Raw genomic sequence first — 16,895 nt, forward strand, 5'->3', positions numbered from 1 at the left:
TTTAGCGCCTATTAATATGACGGCTTAGCTACAGCCAGGGTGATAATATACCAAGTATCAAAGCGCAGTTGAGTATATGCACATAGTAACTGCGCTATATAAGTGGACGTATTATTCAACCATGGGATTTCAAAACCACCTTCATGAATTTAGGCCTTTGTGTTCAGAGCCAAGTGTAAGGAGTATTCAAAGGGCTGACGAACCATTAAATTAAATACAAAGATTAGATATACGTCGGCCTTATGCCAAAAGGGCCTTAACTGCTTTTGGCCATTCCGAGATAATGGCGTTTATAAAGGTTTTGGCCTCTCTAATAATCAAAAGTTTGTGGTCGTTTTCTTGGTTTTGAAGCCAATTTCGATAAACGTGTTAAGTTATTAAGTTTTACATGAAATGTGTTAAATTTATTATAAAATATTCAGAACCCCTAAAATCGGGTTAAGGCCCTTTTGGCATAAGGCCGACGATATACGCTAAGCTCTCAGAAGTGGTTTTATTTAAAATTGGTTTAAATCTTTATGGGACAGTAATACCAATGAAGCTGAACCAAACCGACCAAGAAATAACATAATAACTTTGATCGGTCTGGAGTCGGTTTCCTCAGTATGACTGTGTTATTGGAGAGATGAATGATGATCCTATCTCGGCCAATCCAGGACAGCACACAAGCTTGTGTAGCATGCTAATAAATTTAACTTCATAGATGGTAAAGGGGTACTGCAGCCTAAATATAATATGATTTGAAAAGATCAGCTTTGCATTATTTCAGTGAAACAGTTCTATGCATGTCATCATGAATACGCAATGAGCCAGCTGATGATGTCATATCCCCACTCTTTTTTATTAAATGAAATCATATTTTCTCGACCAAGAAAGAAAAAAAAGATTTTGACAAATGATTTAATACATAAGATATTCATCGCTGCAACTTACTTCATTTTAAGGGAAGCATATCATGCACACATGTATGAAAAAATGAAATTATTATTTCTTGTAAAAACAAGATAAAGAAAAGTGGGAACATGACATTATTAGCTCATCTTATGAATATTCATAACATGAGTTCAAATAAGACTTCACAAAATATGACTTATCTTAAACTTTAAAAACTTCATTATTTGTTGTTGGATATTAAGTAAATTGTCAATATCTGTTGAATATACTCTATTTTTCAGCCTGGAGTACCTCTTTGATTAATCAAGTTACATGTGATGGTGATATTGAAGAAATAAATGAGTCCATACATTATTTAGAGTGTCAAAGTCAAATTCCTATCAGAGGTCATTTGATTCATTTGATTCATTTGTCATAATTTAGTTTAGTTCAGTCACATGTATCTTTATTTGGAGTTTTGCTTGATAAATTTCCCTTATACTGATCCATATAATCTGTTTTTGGTCGACAAATCAGTTCCTGGAGATCATGATCTAAAATAAAGATCTGAGAAATTTGTTAATTAACGACTCAGTTTCCTTGATCTTTTCACATACTACATTGTTTTAGTCGGTACACGGTTCAGCTCAATGATTATATTTACAAATAAATCACTTTATTTCAGAACTATTTACAAAGCAAAATAGACAATATAAAATAACGTACAAAAGAAATATATATAGTGAATTCATTATTGTACATAATGATATAATAAACAGTTAACAATCTCAAGCAATCTAAATAAAGTAAAATGGTATTGTTGTATTTGAAAGCTTATAGCTGTCATTTACCAAAATTTATTGTGTGGATAAAGGCTTGACAATAATTTGTGATCAGGGACTTGTATGTCAACCACATCACATCAATTGCAATTCCCTGTATGCTTACTATACATAAAGGGATTTAATTATGTTTTTCATGGAATGGATTTTTAATATTTGGTTTAGTCTTATCATGGACCTACTACTAGTAGTACGTCCATGGTCTTATTATGACTTAAAGGTAAATGCTAGTTTTGGTAACGATATCAAAATGAGTTCGTACAGAATCCAATTAAATGACCACCAAAGTGTCTGTTTGTATAAATAAAACGCATGTGCCAAAGGATTCTGGAAGAAATTGTGTAATTGCTGAGAAATCAGCAAATAAGCACAGGATTCGGGTAGGGCGTCGGGCCCGACGCTTTAAGCAATAATTATACATTGTCCCACGTGCGCTTATCTGTGTTGGGGATCTTCGGTGTGAACATTTTCAGCGTAGATTTCAAGATTTCACAAAGTTCAGTTAATGTAACTGTACCAGATCTAGATCCTCGATGATATACTGACAATTAACCTTTGTTTTACAGACTTTCTCATGAAATCAGTGTTGACTGCAACTACTGGAATTTCTCTTTAAGTCCTGAATTTGATGTTTGGAAACATTTGAAGTAATCATTAGTAATGATTACTTCAAATGTTTCCAAACATCAAATTCAGGACTTATCATAACAATCAAATGGTTAGAAAAAGTACAGTATTGTACCTCATTGAAATTTTACTAAAATGAGTAATGTCATATATTTTACCCATGTACAAATAGATAACATTTTCAGCACTAGTTGCGCAATTTCTTCTTTTCATATGATATATCACAAGCCTTCGCCTCTATTCTCTCACTCTTGATGAAAAATATATAATTATATGGATGGATTAAAATAGAGACCCAGAAAAATGAATACAATATATTAGATGGGGTAAAAACAGCAATGTTGATATTCTTACCAGGAGAGATAATTCAACAATGCTATTGGATGGATTGATTTTTATACTTCCTTTGGATATTACAATTTGAAACATCTGGGGTTTTTTTGTTTACTACAGCTCACATGCTTACACCATTGCAATTGTGTAGATATTTGCTGGTCCGAAAATGATATACATAGGAACACCTGCAGCATTATTCTGAATGCTTGTTGGAAAATGAAAAAAGGGTTTGTCATTTCAAAGCTTCTGTAATCTAAAAATGAAATAATGGTTATTTCGGAAATAGAATAAGGTTCGTAAGTACAAAAATAACCTACTTCACTTTCTGACTATTCAAGCTTCAGAATAATAAACTTTTTTTTAAATATTTCATATCCCAAATTTCCCAACCAAGCAAGTCTTTGTGTACTTAAACAAAAGCCTTCCTTTTGATTCTCTGGGAAAATAGTAATGTTAAATCAAACTGTCATATTTCTTAAGGGTAAAATTCTTTTTGCTAGTAATGATATATCTAGAATATCTGAAGATAAAAAGTTTAGGAAAACATAGTTTTATTGATATGTCTCAATGTCAAACATGTGGTGAGTCTTCTGTATTCTAACACTTGCCAAATGCTGTCAATGATATCAATTCATTACCACTAGAAACATAGAAAAAAATACCATTTGCAAGCTTCTCAATCTTGTGACATTGCCAGCAATATCTACTGGAATATGTGCATTTTGCTTTGTCTCAAGAACAGTTGTACTCGGCCATCCGCATGAATGTTTCTGTGTGAATGAATGTAAATATTTCAACATTTTTTTTATTACATGTAGGATGATTTGCAGGAATCACTTGTACTTATCAGGAGTGGGTATAGCAGTAGCTAGACAGATGCATGTACACTTTATGGCCAAGCTGAACATGCATTGTTCTCCATATCCTAAGAAGAAAGATGTCACAGCTTTGACATATCATGTAATTGCTCCTTGTATCAATCAATCTATATTGGAGCTCTACTTGCAGTTAAAATATATTTGAAGATCAATTAAAATACATATCAGTCAAGGTTGTAGAGCGATATATCTCTGTCTATCTCATCACATTGCATTGGGTAGTTCCATGTTTTCAATATCATCCTTGAGATGATCGATGAAGTTATTTATTTCCTTGACACGGTCCCGATTCCTCGTCACCTCCTCCTCATTATGAATGCGTTCCATCAAACCTCCCAACCAACCGTTAGCACGCTGAATGATATCATCTTCTCGGTTATCAATCTTTAGAAGATGGACGTCGTGGGATGCGCTCACCGCATTAGTAATAGTGTCCTTGTCGACCAAGAGCTATGAAAGAATAAAGAAAGCTAACTTGTTAGGGATTGATCAGAATACTGAGAAAGGTAACAAAAACAGAACACAGATATCACAGTCAAACCATTTTGGTGTTTCATAAAGCTGTTTGTAAGTTAGAGTGACTTTAATAATGACTGGTGACCCTTATGTACTAAATAATTACCTCACGAAATTACCACAAGAAAGGATCACCAGTTGTTCTTAAAATCACTCTCAACTTGTTGAACAGCTTTATGAAGCACCCCCTGCTACATCACCTGTAAAGAAGAATCATCTGTCTGTAAAGCCCAAACCTTTGTTTCCCTTGAAAAGTATTTCTCAATATTCCCTACAATTGTCTGGTAGATGGCTCAGGGTGAATGGGATGATAAAGAGGAATTGAACTTAAGAAAGGATAATAAAAATGATATACCGGTAGGTATATTACCCAGGGAAGCCACAGTTCTGAAAACTTCTCTCAGTGGGCCCTGCTATTATTATTGCCCCGGCTACATCTGTACATCATTTAAATTGTTCCATTCACCTTTTCATTTACACACCAAATCAAATCTGAAAAGTTCTTGGTAAGCAAGTGTGCATAGTATTTTAAGTTAACACTTAATATTAATTAAAACTTTGCCCGAATATCACGTTTTTAATAGAGAATCAAACTAAAATACACCTCAAACTAAAAAAATGCAAATCAGACAAAAACAGCTATTATTATTATTAAGTACATACCATTCTGAGATCCTCTGGTAATTCATCATCTAATTCATTCTTAACATACTTCTCCAACGTGATATGAGCAATCTCAAGCAAACGCTCATGATGGATATTCTCTAAATCTCGAATCTGAGATATCGTGAATACAAATGGTCAAGGATCATATACACTTACATTGTAACTCAAAGCTACAAAGAGGAAACCAATTTCTAAATTTCATTCGTGCAACTCATTTCAACTCAAAAATATATACTTATATATTGGATGCATCCTAATATGAGGTGCTGATTAAATCTTAGTTTATTTTCTATTTTCAATCAATTTAAATCAAATACTAGTAATCTCAACTATTCCTCTGCCACTGCCAGAACAAAAATATATTACAGACCTTTAACCTCTAAATAAAAAAAAACACTCTGTGACCTTTGCTTTACACAATATGTATAACACCCAAATCAAATTAAATCATCTTCTCTCACATACTAATATACATAAGCCAAGATTAAAGATGAACCCTAATATGGTTGTTACAAGAAAGAAATATTTTCACATACATGTAAACATAATTGTGACCTTTGACCTTGAGACCCCAAAATCTAATCAAATCATTGCTCTCCAATATGCAAATGAGAAGCATGACTGAAGATGATCCCGTAAACAATTTCTCAGATGTTAGGCATGCAAAATTTCTTTATAATCATTTTTTGCATCATATTTGTCCTTAGATTAATTCTCTCCAAGGCATAACTGTGTAAGATAACAGGAACCAAAATTTCTCATCACATTCATATAGCTAACCTCACACCAGCACAATAACATTAAAGATCAAGTCCACCTCAGAAAAATGTTGATTTGAATAAATAGAGATAAATCAAACTAGCAAAACGCTGAAAATTTCATCAAAATCGGATGTAAAATAAGAAAGTTATGACACTTTAAAGTTTTGTTTATTTTTCACAAAACTGTGATATTCACAACTCAAATGAGAAAGTTGATGATGTCCCTAACTCACTATTTTTTTTAATTGTTTGAATTATACAATATTTCATTTTTTATAGATTTGACAATAAGGACCAACTTGAGTAAATCATACAGTAGTAAAGTAGTAAACAATGCTTATTCCGTAAGGGAGGAATTAATAGATGTTTCACTTGACAATGAGGAGAAAAATAGAATAATCTCTATTTCATAAATAAAATACAAAAGAACTAGTGAGTGTATGACGTCATAGTCTCCTCATTTGCATACCCACCAGGATGTGCATATAACTGTTTTGTGAAATTAAGCAAAACTTTAAAATGTCATAACTTTCTTATTTTACATCCCATTTTGATGAAATGTTCAGTTTTATGCTTGTTGGATTTTTCTCTTTTTATTCAAATCAATCTTTTGTTGGGGTAGGCTTGTCCTTTAAATATGTGTATTAATGCAACAGTTTCAAAAAGGATATAATCCTTGGACGTGTTCCACGAATGATGACACCATGTCTGCCAGGTTCCTTTCAAAGTCCTTTATGGTATCCTGAAATGAAGAAAAAAAAATGCTAAGTTTTATAATACTGGCCCTTGCTGCCTGCAGTGAAAGCTTGATAAGTTAACCTCTTGCATAGTTACAACTTTCATTCCATAGACTAACATGTAGTATACGGATGATTAATTTCATGTACAGGCAATGTAAAGAGATTCCACTCTCTCTATCACCATAATCATACAAAATGTGAGTCCATTGCACTCAAGGTATTGATCAACCGGAATTCAAACACAACTTACTTTTCAACCAATCAGAAGCAAGTATATGAAAGTTGCGATTGATTCTGTAAATTGCTTATTAAGATGCAACTTTTACAGCATCAAAGGCCCTGACTGTGTATGTATCATTAAACATCAGGGCCTGGTTACACAATGATTTACTATGGATAGCAAATATGAAAGAATGCTTCCGATTGGTTCCTGGTAAGTGTTTTAGAAAATTAGTTGTGTAACTTTGAACTTGATTAGCCCTTGCCACATAGTGATTGATGCCAAACATTGTGTTATGAGGCCAAGAACTTCAGATGTATGCTAAGTACTGATAATGGATATTTTCACATTGGTTGTGATTGTTCATATGATTTGCACAATGATAATTTGACAAGAAAATCAGAGTTTCATAGTGCAGAATTATCACATTTCTAATTCTTTAATATCTAGAGAGATTCAATCAAGGCATATTCATATAAAAAAATCTCTATGCCAGAAGAATTCATATCTACAACTTTAAAGGGGATCTTGGGTGAATTTTTCTTTAATTAATACCTACATTTTGGGGGGGATAATTTCCATATTTTTATCAGGTGCACTGTTCGGCCATCTTTTCTCATGAACACGCATGTAGACTTCCCGAGCAAAAATAATCAAATTCATTGACTTTGACATCGAAATTGTTTTAAAAAAGTGACCTTAGAATTATATTGTTAAGACAAACTACATCAGGGGCCATTGCATCAAACCTTGATTATCAAATGCAAGTTGATTTTCAGCCAATCAGAAGCCTCCATTTGGACTTGCGTTTGATTGATTCTTTTTTTTGGGGGGGGGGCTGTGTTACGATGCAACTCTTTATGAACACGCCCAAATCAAATATTGGTGAAATTAAAAGAATGTATCATGAAAACAATGAACATCACCAATAAATGTCTCCTTACCTCTAGTTGATCTACCAACTGAAGTTCAAATCCCATCAATCTATCCCACAGAATGTCAACTTCTTCTTTGTATTCAGTAATTTGAGATTCAATTCCATTCGGGTCGCTCATCACGGTCAGCTCTGCCACAATCTAAGAAGACCAAGATATAAGTTTATAGCTTGTAAAAATTAATTTCAAAGTCAAAAATTTACTGTCTGTATAAAACACAAGCACAAAAGATGCATTTTTAAACATATCATACCAGGGTATAGTTCACATTTAATGTTTGTAAGATTATCTAGATGGATTAATGGAGGTGTGAAATCATATTCTATGCTTCGTCCATTGACAGATCAAGAATCCTAAAAGTTTTAAATTATAATACCTTTGTGACATTCTGACACAGTGACCCTTACATCTATTCAGATCACTGTTTTCCAATATGCATGCATGAATCAAGACAGTTCTTCAGTTATCATGTAACTGTATGAGACAATACAATATATAGAATTCCTGCATTGTATTGCATTTCTGTGATGGGGAATTTAACTATAACCACAATACCTGCTTGTATCATATACAAAGCATTTCATACAGAATTAAAATTGGTTTCAAGAGTTTATATATATATTATATCCACATACATATCTCATTTTAAATTGAATATTTCAAATTGAATTGCCTGCTCACAAAGATAATGTCTTTAATCAAAATGAAGATGAAATTCAATCTACCTACCTTCTTCTTATATTTGTTGAAGACGGCAATGATGTCTACAGCCATGTCCTTGTTTTCATCTTTAGCTTCTTGTACACAGGAATAGAACTCGTCTACTTCTTTACATCGTTTCTCATGCTCAGCAAGTCCAAAGTCAAACACCTGCTGGCAAATAGCCACCATCTTCTCTTTATAGGTGCACAGCAGTTAAGGGTTTAAACATCATCAATTTTTTTGAACAGGACACAGGAAAACATAACGATAATGCAAAACAAATCATATCTACCCAGAGCCGGGACCCAGGGTAATCACTTCAGCTGTATTTAATCTCATAACAGGCCCTGTATAACATAACATCATTACCCTTGTTAATTTCATCATTTCATTTTGTGTAAATATCAATCATAGAGATATACTCTTCATAATTAAAGAAATTACAGAATGACAATGCTGTAGTTGTTTGATGCCTGTTTGTGTTCTTTTATCACATCCATTCACAAGAAAGGTATTCTTCTAAATCTTTCCATTTTGGAATAGGGGTCAAGATTCAAGATTTATTCAAAACCTGAACTGCACTTGTTTATATAAACATTATGATGACTACAAGTAAATCAGTTAGGATTACAGATGAACTGGTGCTTTGAAGTTTGGTGTTTACCTTCTGGTGTTGATCTCAGGTTGCATTGTACATCAGCACAGCCCCAAATTTGAAATGAATCTCAAAAGGTATTGAGCTATCAATAATAAGGTTTAAATCATTTTTTTGAAATGAGATTAGATGTTGCAACTATAGAAATCAATCTAAGTTGCAGTTGCTACAGTAGTGGATTTTCAGGGATACTTTTTTTAGGTAGCCAACTCAAATTTGCTACATATGCAGGTTTACATCAGACCTTATATCAACCCTTTGATGAGCTGTTCATAGTTTTAGTTTTCAAGGGCTTTGGATGGTATTTTGGGGGTTAATCCACCCGGATCCCACACAACTTTTTTTTTCCTGTTCAAGAATTCTTCCAACACCAACACCGATTTTGAACTGACCCATAGCCTTTTAATACACAAAACCATCTTGATATTGTTGAATAAGAAAAGGATATACAGCCAATAGTTCATCGACCCCAGGCAGGGCTCCCAGTTTGCTTGCTTCTGGATCCTCAGCAAACATGTTATCAAAGAGATGTGGTCCATCTAAGTTCTCAATGTAGGCAAGCTAAAAAGACAATAAGGGTATGATGAAAAAAATGCACAACAAAAAAATACATCTTAGATTCATTTCTCAAATAGTGAAGTTGGAATATCTAGGAATATCTAAACAGATTATTAAAAACTTTCAACACCTGCATACGAATTTGGTCATATTTCTGCCATTAGGCATGTACGTTGAAATATTTCATATTTTTCAAATGATTTGAGATGGCTTTTTCTCAAATGTTTTACATTTCACTAACCTCTCAAATATACCTTCTTTCTTTCTCATTTCTTTTTCAATTCATAATTATCTGTGTCAAGTACGATGATTAGATAAAGAGGGACCACCATCAAAATTATGAACTAAAACGTGTAATTCGAATTGATTCAATAATATCTTTATCATAAAATACTGAACATTGAGCTGATTTTAACACCTGAGCTAAGAATGCAAGCTTACAAAATGATTGTAGCTACAAATGAGGAACTTCCTACCTTCTGCTTCTCAAATTCGCTCTCTTTAAGTTCTTTTTCCAATCTCTTGTTCTCCGCTGCTGTCTCATCAGCCATCAATTCTTCAATAGCATACTTGTACTGCTCCATGGCAGCTGTTTTCTGATGATAAACAATAGTACAAACATATGCTTAGGTCATTCATTTCTTCTTTTCTCAATTTAAAAACAAAAGCTGGGTCAAGATTGTATTCACTTATCCAGCAAACAACAATCAAGATTGTATGTTACAATGTATCATTTAATGATTATATGTTAGATCGCTGTCAAAACGTGCCAAGTTGAGTAAAATTTGATTTATATGTCAAGAGATATTGCACTCCCCTTTCTGGATTCCCAATAAAAACTAAACAGTGGCAACAAAAAGTAATTATTGTTTGAAGGGCATATTTCCCTGTATAAGTTACCTATAGATGTACAATCATACTGTAATCTACCCATGATATACAAAGAAATTCAGTAAAGCCAATGTCTGACATAGTGTCTGCTTGGGGCTTCAAACAAGAAATGAGTTTGATGTTACTCCATCTCTTCAAATAATCCTTGCTAATGGAGAAACTGTTGGTGAAAATATACAGACATCCAATAGATAGATCAATAAGAATGTCAACTTGATCAAGGAAAACCTGCCACAAGTTTGGGTTTGCCTGAACAAAATCCCCCATTGAAACATTCATTGAAAGGAACCTGTCCATAAAAAAAAACCTGTTCATGAAGACAGCTATTTTTGTCTTCGTTTGGTGGTCTTTCAAGACAGGTTTGACTGTACTTACTGTGTTTCCATCAATGAGTCTAAAGTCCAGGTAAGCTAAGGTAGGAATGTGAGCGACAACATACTGCTTGTAGTTTGCATCATCACAGAATGGATTGCCAGCCAGGTTGAGTGTTTGTAAACCTTTAAATCTTCTCATGTAGATTAACTGAAAAGGAACATTGAAAGGATGGTTTTAACAATGACACAGATTAGTTGCATGGATTATTGCAAGTGGTTCAAGCTAAAAGTAAGAAAAATTGTGTCCTGAAATAAACATTTTCATTAATTGCCTACATGTACAAATGAAATAATACTACTAATATAACAGTAAATTATAATAATACTCATAAAATAAATAATGGGCGCATCATGGTCTAGTGGTTCGGACTCTCGCCTTTCAAACAGAGGGTCGTGGGTTCAAGACCTAGCCATGGCGTGTTTTCCTTCAGCAAGAAATTTATCCACACTGTGCTGCACTTGACCCAGGTGAGGTGAATGGGTACCTGGCAGGATTAATTCCCTCCATGCACTGAGCGCCGGTGATGGTAACTAGAGCTAAAGCCTGGGTTTAATAATAGTACTTTTGTTTCCTCAGGCAAAAAGCACTATACAAATCCAGCTATTATAATAGTAATATATTAGTAATAGTATTTGCTCATATCTATTCTCCAGAGGGCTCAAGGCACTAAACAGCATAATGAAATTATATTTTTCTACAGCACTCGGTCAAAAGTAAAGTTGCAAGTGTTCATTAATTGAGGGAATATAGATATAGACCGGCGTGTTGGCTCAGTTGGTAGAGCGTCCGTCTCACAACTGGGAGGTCGGGGGTTCAAACCCCAGCCACATCAGACCAAAAGACGTTAAAAGATGGGAGTTGCTGCTACCCTGTTTGGCGTTCAACGATTTAAGGGATAGAGCCTCGTCGATCTGGTGCTGCACATCGGCTGCCAAGCCCACGATCAATTGGGCAAAGCAAATTTTCAGAGTATTTCATTTCATGTCTATTTCGAACAGTAAATTATGGATTTTCATGGATTTTTTCATATGATACTTACATTTTCTAGAGATGAAAGGTTATTATTGCCGACAGAGAAAACATGAAGTTTGGTGAGGCTGTCCATGTTTTCTAAGGTTGTGATACGATTGTTATACAGCGTCAGGTCTTCAAGTTTGTCAAGCTTGTCTAAACCTTCTATCACTTCAATATTGTTAAAGGACAAATCTGTGGGGGAAGTGAGAGCAATAAAACAGGGTTAGTAAATTCAATTCAAACAGTCACAATATATTTTGTTGTTTGTTCTGGCATTCTGGTAAGTTGTTGAAAGGGTTGATCTCAATCTCTAATACAATCATTTGCATAATTAAATTGTAAGTGACATGAAATTGAAATAGAAATGGATAATGAATAATCCAAGCTATTTTGCAAATACAGGGTCTATCCTTTCTTACTTGTATTTTTTTTGGGGGGAATAATATCATTTTTTCTATATGCAGTGCAACTTAACAAAATAATTATATGCATAATGGGAAAAAAGGTTACATGTATCTAAAATTAAAAACGAAGAAATACTTGCATTTGGTAAGAATCTATGTGCTGAATCAAAATTACTTATTACATCTCTTGGGCTTAAGATATTTCAATAATATCAAAATGTTCTGAGAACAGTAAGACAGGCAATAACTTTAATTGCTTTTGTATTTTGATAACTTACCAAGCCAAACCAGATGATGGAGAGTGTCTAAACCTTCAATCTTCTCAATGATGTTATTATCTAACTGGAGCTTGACAAGATTATTGAACTGCCACAGATTGTCAACTTTGAGGATATCTAGAATATTTGAATGAAGGAAAATAGATATAGTGTTATGCAAGTGGACATTGGAACAATTTACTTGTTTAATAATCTGTCTTCTCCTTACTTCAACTAAAGAAATGTGCCATGTCTCATGGACAGACAGACAGAAAATGGGTAAACATAACTCACATAACTACCTACTGTGGGAAAAGGAATAAGAATCCGGGTTAACTGACATAACAAATAAAAGAGTGTTATGATATTTTCAACCAAAAAGACTAAACGACAGATCTGAAGGGTGTGATGCATATACCCTTCATTAAGAGTAAATGAATTATAACAATAATACAATGATAGGTATAAATAATGGGCAGACATGTCTATCTCACAACAGCACTGTAATGTTCTTCCTTTTTGCAATTTGTGTAATTGCTCTTTAGTGATATATAATATTTTTAAATTTAGTATACAGATTTGGCATTGTTCAAAGCATAGTAAAACCTTAACATATTTTCCTTACTATATTGTCTAGTAGGGACAATAAGATGATTAATTTACATCATTCTGGAGTTGGTCGGCAATGATCAAAGCAAAGAACACACTTCCTTACTTTTGAAATCTAATCTAAGCTGTGTTACATCAGTAAAGTCTATTCCTTCAGCCTTGGCTATTCTTCCTGCTTCTTCTTTAGGACCTTGCTCCTCTACAGCTTTCTGAAGCATTATCTCATCCACTACGGATGGTTCCACTGTGTCATACAGCCGGCTCATATTGATGAGTCACTTTCTCACAATCAACACCAGAAAATAAACCAAACTAACAGAGTCACAGAGATCTGCAAATAGAAGGCAAAAAAAAATTCCATTACTGTGTAAAATGAATGGATGTGCAGACAAAGTCATATGATTATTATAAAAAAAAAAGAATTCATAAATTACTATAAAGTTTGGTAGATGTCTGTTTTGCACTCTTTTCATCAAGATCTGAAAAAAATCAGTTTTATGAAGTTGTTGATGAGATAGAAAAATCCTGTATTATTCCTATTAATTGGGCATGCCATAGTCCATGATCATCCATGGACTTCTTTTTTTTTTGCACACTATCCCTAGCTTCTTCTTGACCAGAATATAAGAAACAATATAATATGAAATAAAGCTTTTTTGTGTAATGTTAAGGAAAGACAGGTTTAATCTTCAATCCGCTTTACAGGCATTCAACAGGGGCAGATTTAGCCTTTGCCAATACAGGGGGGGGGTGAATTTTTTTTCACTCATATTTTTCCCGATCAGCCACTCAAAATTGATTTTTATTCGGTTCTTTGAAGGGGTAGTCACTTCTTATCTATATAAAACAACAAATCTCATAAGCCCTATTTAAATAGTGCGAGCGCAAATCGCAGGCTAATTTTTTTTGGTAAATTTCATGTATTTTGTCCTGAAAATTAAATATTCTTGGTAATGTATGTGATCCTGAACAAGATGCGTATGAAACTACATAATTACTGCTAGCGCAAAGCACGAACAAATTTTTCGTACAGAATACTTTCAGGTCTGATCAAAAAGGGACCTGTTAAGGACTGTTTGCAGTCAGCCATAAATACGATACATATTTCAACAATCAAATAATGTGAGCACGAAGAGCGAGTTGAGAATTTTTGACATCCTGACCTAAAAACATGGACATTGTAAGCACTTTTTGCAATCATGAATAGGATATGTATATAACTAAACAATGCGAGCACATAGTGCGAGGGAAAAAAAGAGAGTTAGACCCAAAAGCAGGACACTCGTATGTTTTTTAAACCATGATAAGGATGGGTAATTTGGGTATATCCTACATTGATAATGCAAACGTGAAGCGCGAGTAGAAAATTTTTGGTATTCTGATTTGACACTGGGTAATTTAGACATGTTGTAAATAAAGAACAAATCGCGAGTCTCATAAAAATGCGTGCGTGAGTTTTAGACTTAGAATCTTGGCATCCTATATATGAATGCATTTTTTATCATGAAAATCAATAATGCGAGCACGAGCTGAACATATTTGGTACATGTATTCCATTCTGAAAAGTTGTCAAACTCTAATTCAAGCACTGTGTAGGAAAATTGAGAAGTGGATATGGATCGCACTTAATAAATGGTGCGAGCGCAAAGCGCGAGCTAAAATTTTTATTTGACCTATTTTCAGTTTGACCTAGGAATGGGACATTCTAAGGACATTTTGTTATCATATGGAAAATGATGACTGTCTACCAACCAATTCCTCTTCCTAAGCGCATAATAATGCTTGTTGATATTCCCTTTTGAAAAAAAGAATAATTCGATTATAAAGACTTCATAAAAATATTATCTTATTTTTTGATGTAGTAAACCTAATGAAATTTGTTGAAATTAAGACCTGAAAATTGGACATTTTAAGGACTTTTGTAACTATGAATAGATGGACGCATGGGCTAATATATTTTTAATAATTAAAGGACAAGTCCACCCCAACCTAAAGTTGATTCAAATAAAGAGAAAAATCAAACAAGCGTAACACTGAAAGTTTCATCAAAATCTGATATAAAATAAGAAAGTTATGTCATTTTAAAAATTTTGCTTAATTTCACAAAACAGTTATAGGCACATCCTGATCAGTTTGCAAAGGAGGAGACTGATGACATCACCCACTCACTTTTTCTTTTGTATTTTATAATATGAAATATGAAATATAATTTTCTCCTCATTGTCAAGTGAGACAATGGTTAATTCCACCCTGAATATGTGGAATTAGCATTGTTTAATGCTATATGGTTCAGTCAAGTTGGTCCTTACTGTCAAATATGTAAACAATGAAATTTATAATTTATAATTACAACAAATAAATCAAAAGAAATAGTGAGGGAATCATCGACTGTCTCATTTGCATGTCACTGAATTGTGCATATTACTGTTTTGTGAAAAAAATGCCATAACTTTCTTATTTTATATCCGATTTTGATAAAATTTTCAGCGTTATGCTGGTTTGATTTTTCTCTATTTATTCAAATCAACATTTTTCTGGGGTGGATTTGACCTTTAATGTGATCGCAAATTGCTAGCCAAAATTTTTGATGTGTCATGAAAAGAGAATTTTAAATAGTTTATTATTAACACTATGGATGTATACATTAATGACCAATCGAAATGAAACTGAATAGCGTTAGCTAATAGGTCTTGACAATCAGACCTGAAAAGGGGATATTTTCACTCATTCAATGAACAAGGTTATGATGGATATTTTGAGAACTTGAGAACTTTATGGAATACACAAAGAGAATAGGTACTTGAAAACTGAAATGCGAGTGTGTAGCGTGAGCTGTTAGTGTTGATACGTAGACAAGAAAACAGACATTTTACAGAGAGCACTTTTTGAAAATCAACTTGTAGATCTAAATCAAACAAAATATGAGGAAAGCTTGATGTCTGAGCTGAAAAGTGAAATATGTTTAGCATTTATTGACTTCAAAACTTGATTTTTTTAAGCTCCATATTAGCCTATTAATTGAGCAGATATGTACTTCATCGAATATTCAATGCGAGCATGAGCAAAATTTCTTTTACTTTTTTAAAACTTTTTTTAGTGACATCGTTTGTCATCGGCATCGTCAACAATTTTTTTTTTATTCCTTCCCCTCACCTTGACCTTGGCTTAATCACTTGTCACCTTCCTGCTTTTTTTGGCACGCCTTTTTTCTTCTTCTTTTTTTTTCTCCTCTCTTTTCCTTTTTTTCTTCCTTTCCCCTTTTTTCTTTTTTAGCTCTGCAAACTGATTCAATGAATTACTCATCTTGTTCTAAGGCCATGGGCCTTACAAAAATCTCAGCACGTGGGACCGAACTAAAATCTTAATATTTCCATCTATTAGTATTGATCAATTTAAAAATAACCTCAACCGAGATAGACTTTCAGGAATCGAACATATTTCATATTTCAACGTTCGAAAAGAAAATGGTTACAAAAGTGATTCAATATAACTCAGATGTCATAACTTACAGAATTAATAATGCCTAAATCCGACCGGACGGTCTGCTTGATGTAGCGTCAATTGTTGTCATGGAGCGATTGAAATGAGCGAGTCAGAGCGACCAATAAGTGCGATAGGAATGAGCACGCTCGTATTGTAAAAACGCGGTCAGAGATAGCGACTAATACTGCACTGTCGTAATGTTGGATTTTTTTTTTGGGGGGGGGGGGGGGAGCGGGGGCTTGCCTTTTTAGGAATTGAGACTATAATAGTTATCAATTATTTGTATTACGCATTTCATCAATTAAGTCGTTTTTGTTTGTTTTCTTTATAATAAAATTAATATGATATACATGCATTTTAATATTACAGGGGGCATATACACAGTACAATCAGCTCCATCTGCTTTTTAGTTAACCCCCTCTTCCTATCAATTCTTCTGATTTCGTTTTGAATATTATTCATTTACTGTGTTGATCTTTTTACCTGTAATATGATTATATTATGTCATATTAAAAGTAGGCTTATCATCATTAAAATATGACTTTTTTGCTTT

The 16,895-nt window shown here is 33.6% G+C and overlaps 1 protein-coding gene across 1 annotated transcript; it reads right to left on the minus strand.

The window, feature by feature from the left end:
- Positions 1-3,041: 3,041 nt before the first annotated feature.
- LOC121422692 (dynein regulatory complex subunit 3-like) lies at positions 3,042-16,475 on the minus strand. The gene is made up of 12 exons (XM_041617858.1): positions 16,369-16,475; positions 12,966-13,190; positions 12,272-12,388; positions 11,615-11,781; positions 10,576-10,722; positions 9,786-9,905; positions 9,200-9,312; positions 8,124-8,298; positions 7,404-7,535; positions 6,171-6,241; positions 4,736-4,859; positions 3,042-4,006 (listed from the first exon to the last, which is right to left on the minus strand). Exons 2-12 carry the CDS (start codon positions 13,123-13,125, stop codon positions 3,761-3,763), a joined length of 1,572 nt encoding a protein of 523 aa, XP_041473792.1. The 5' UTR covers positions 13,126-13,190; positions 16,369-16,475; the 3' UTR covers positions 3,042-3,760.
- Positions 16,476-16,895: the final 420 nt, after the last annotated feature.

Source organism: Lytechinus variegatus, chromosome 10 (assembly GCF_018143015.1).
Source record: "Lytechinus variegatus isolate NC3 chromosome 10, Lvar_3.0, whole genome shotgun sequence".
Lineage (NCBI taxonomy): Eukaryota > Metazoa > Echinodermata > Echinoidea > Temnopleuroida > Toxopneustidae > Lytechinus > Lytechinus variegatus.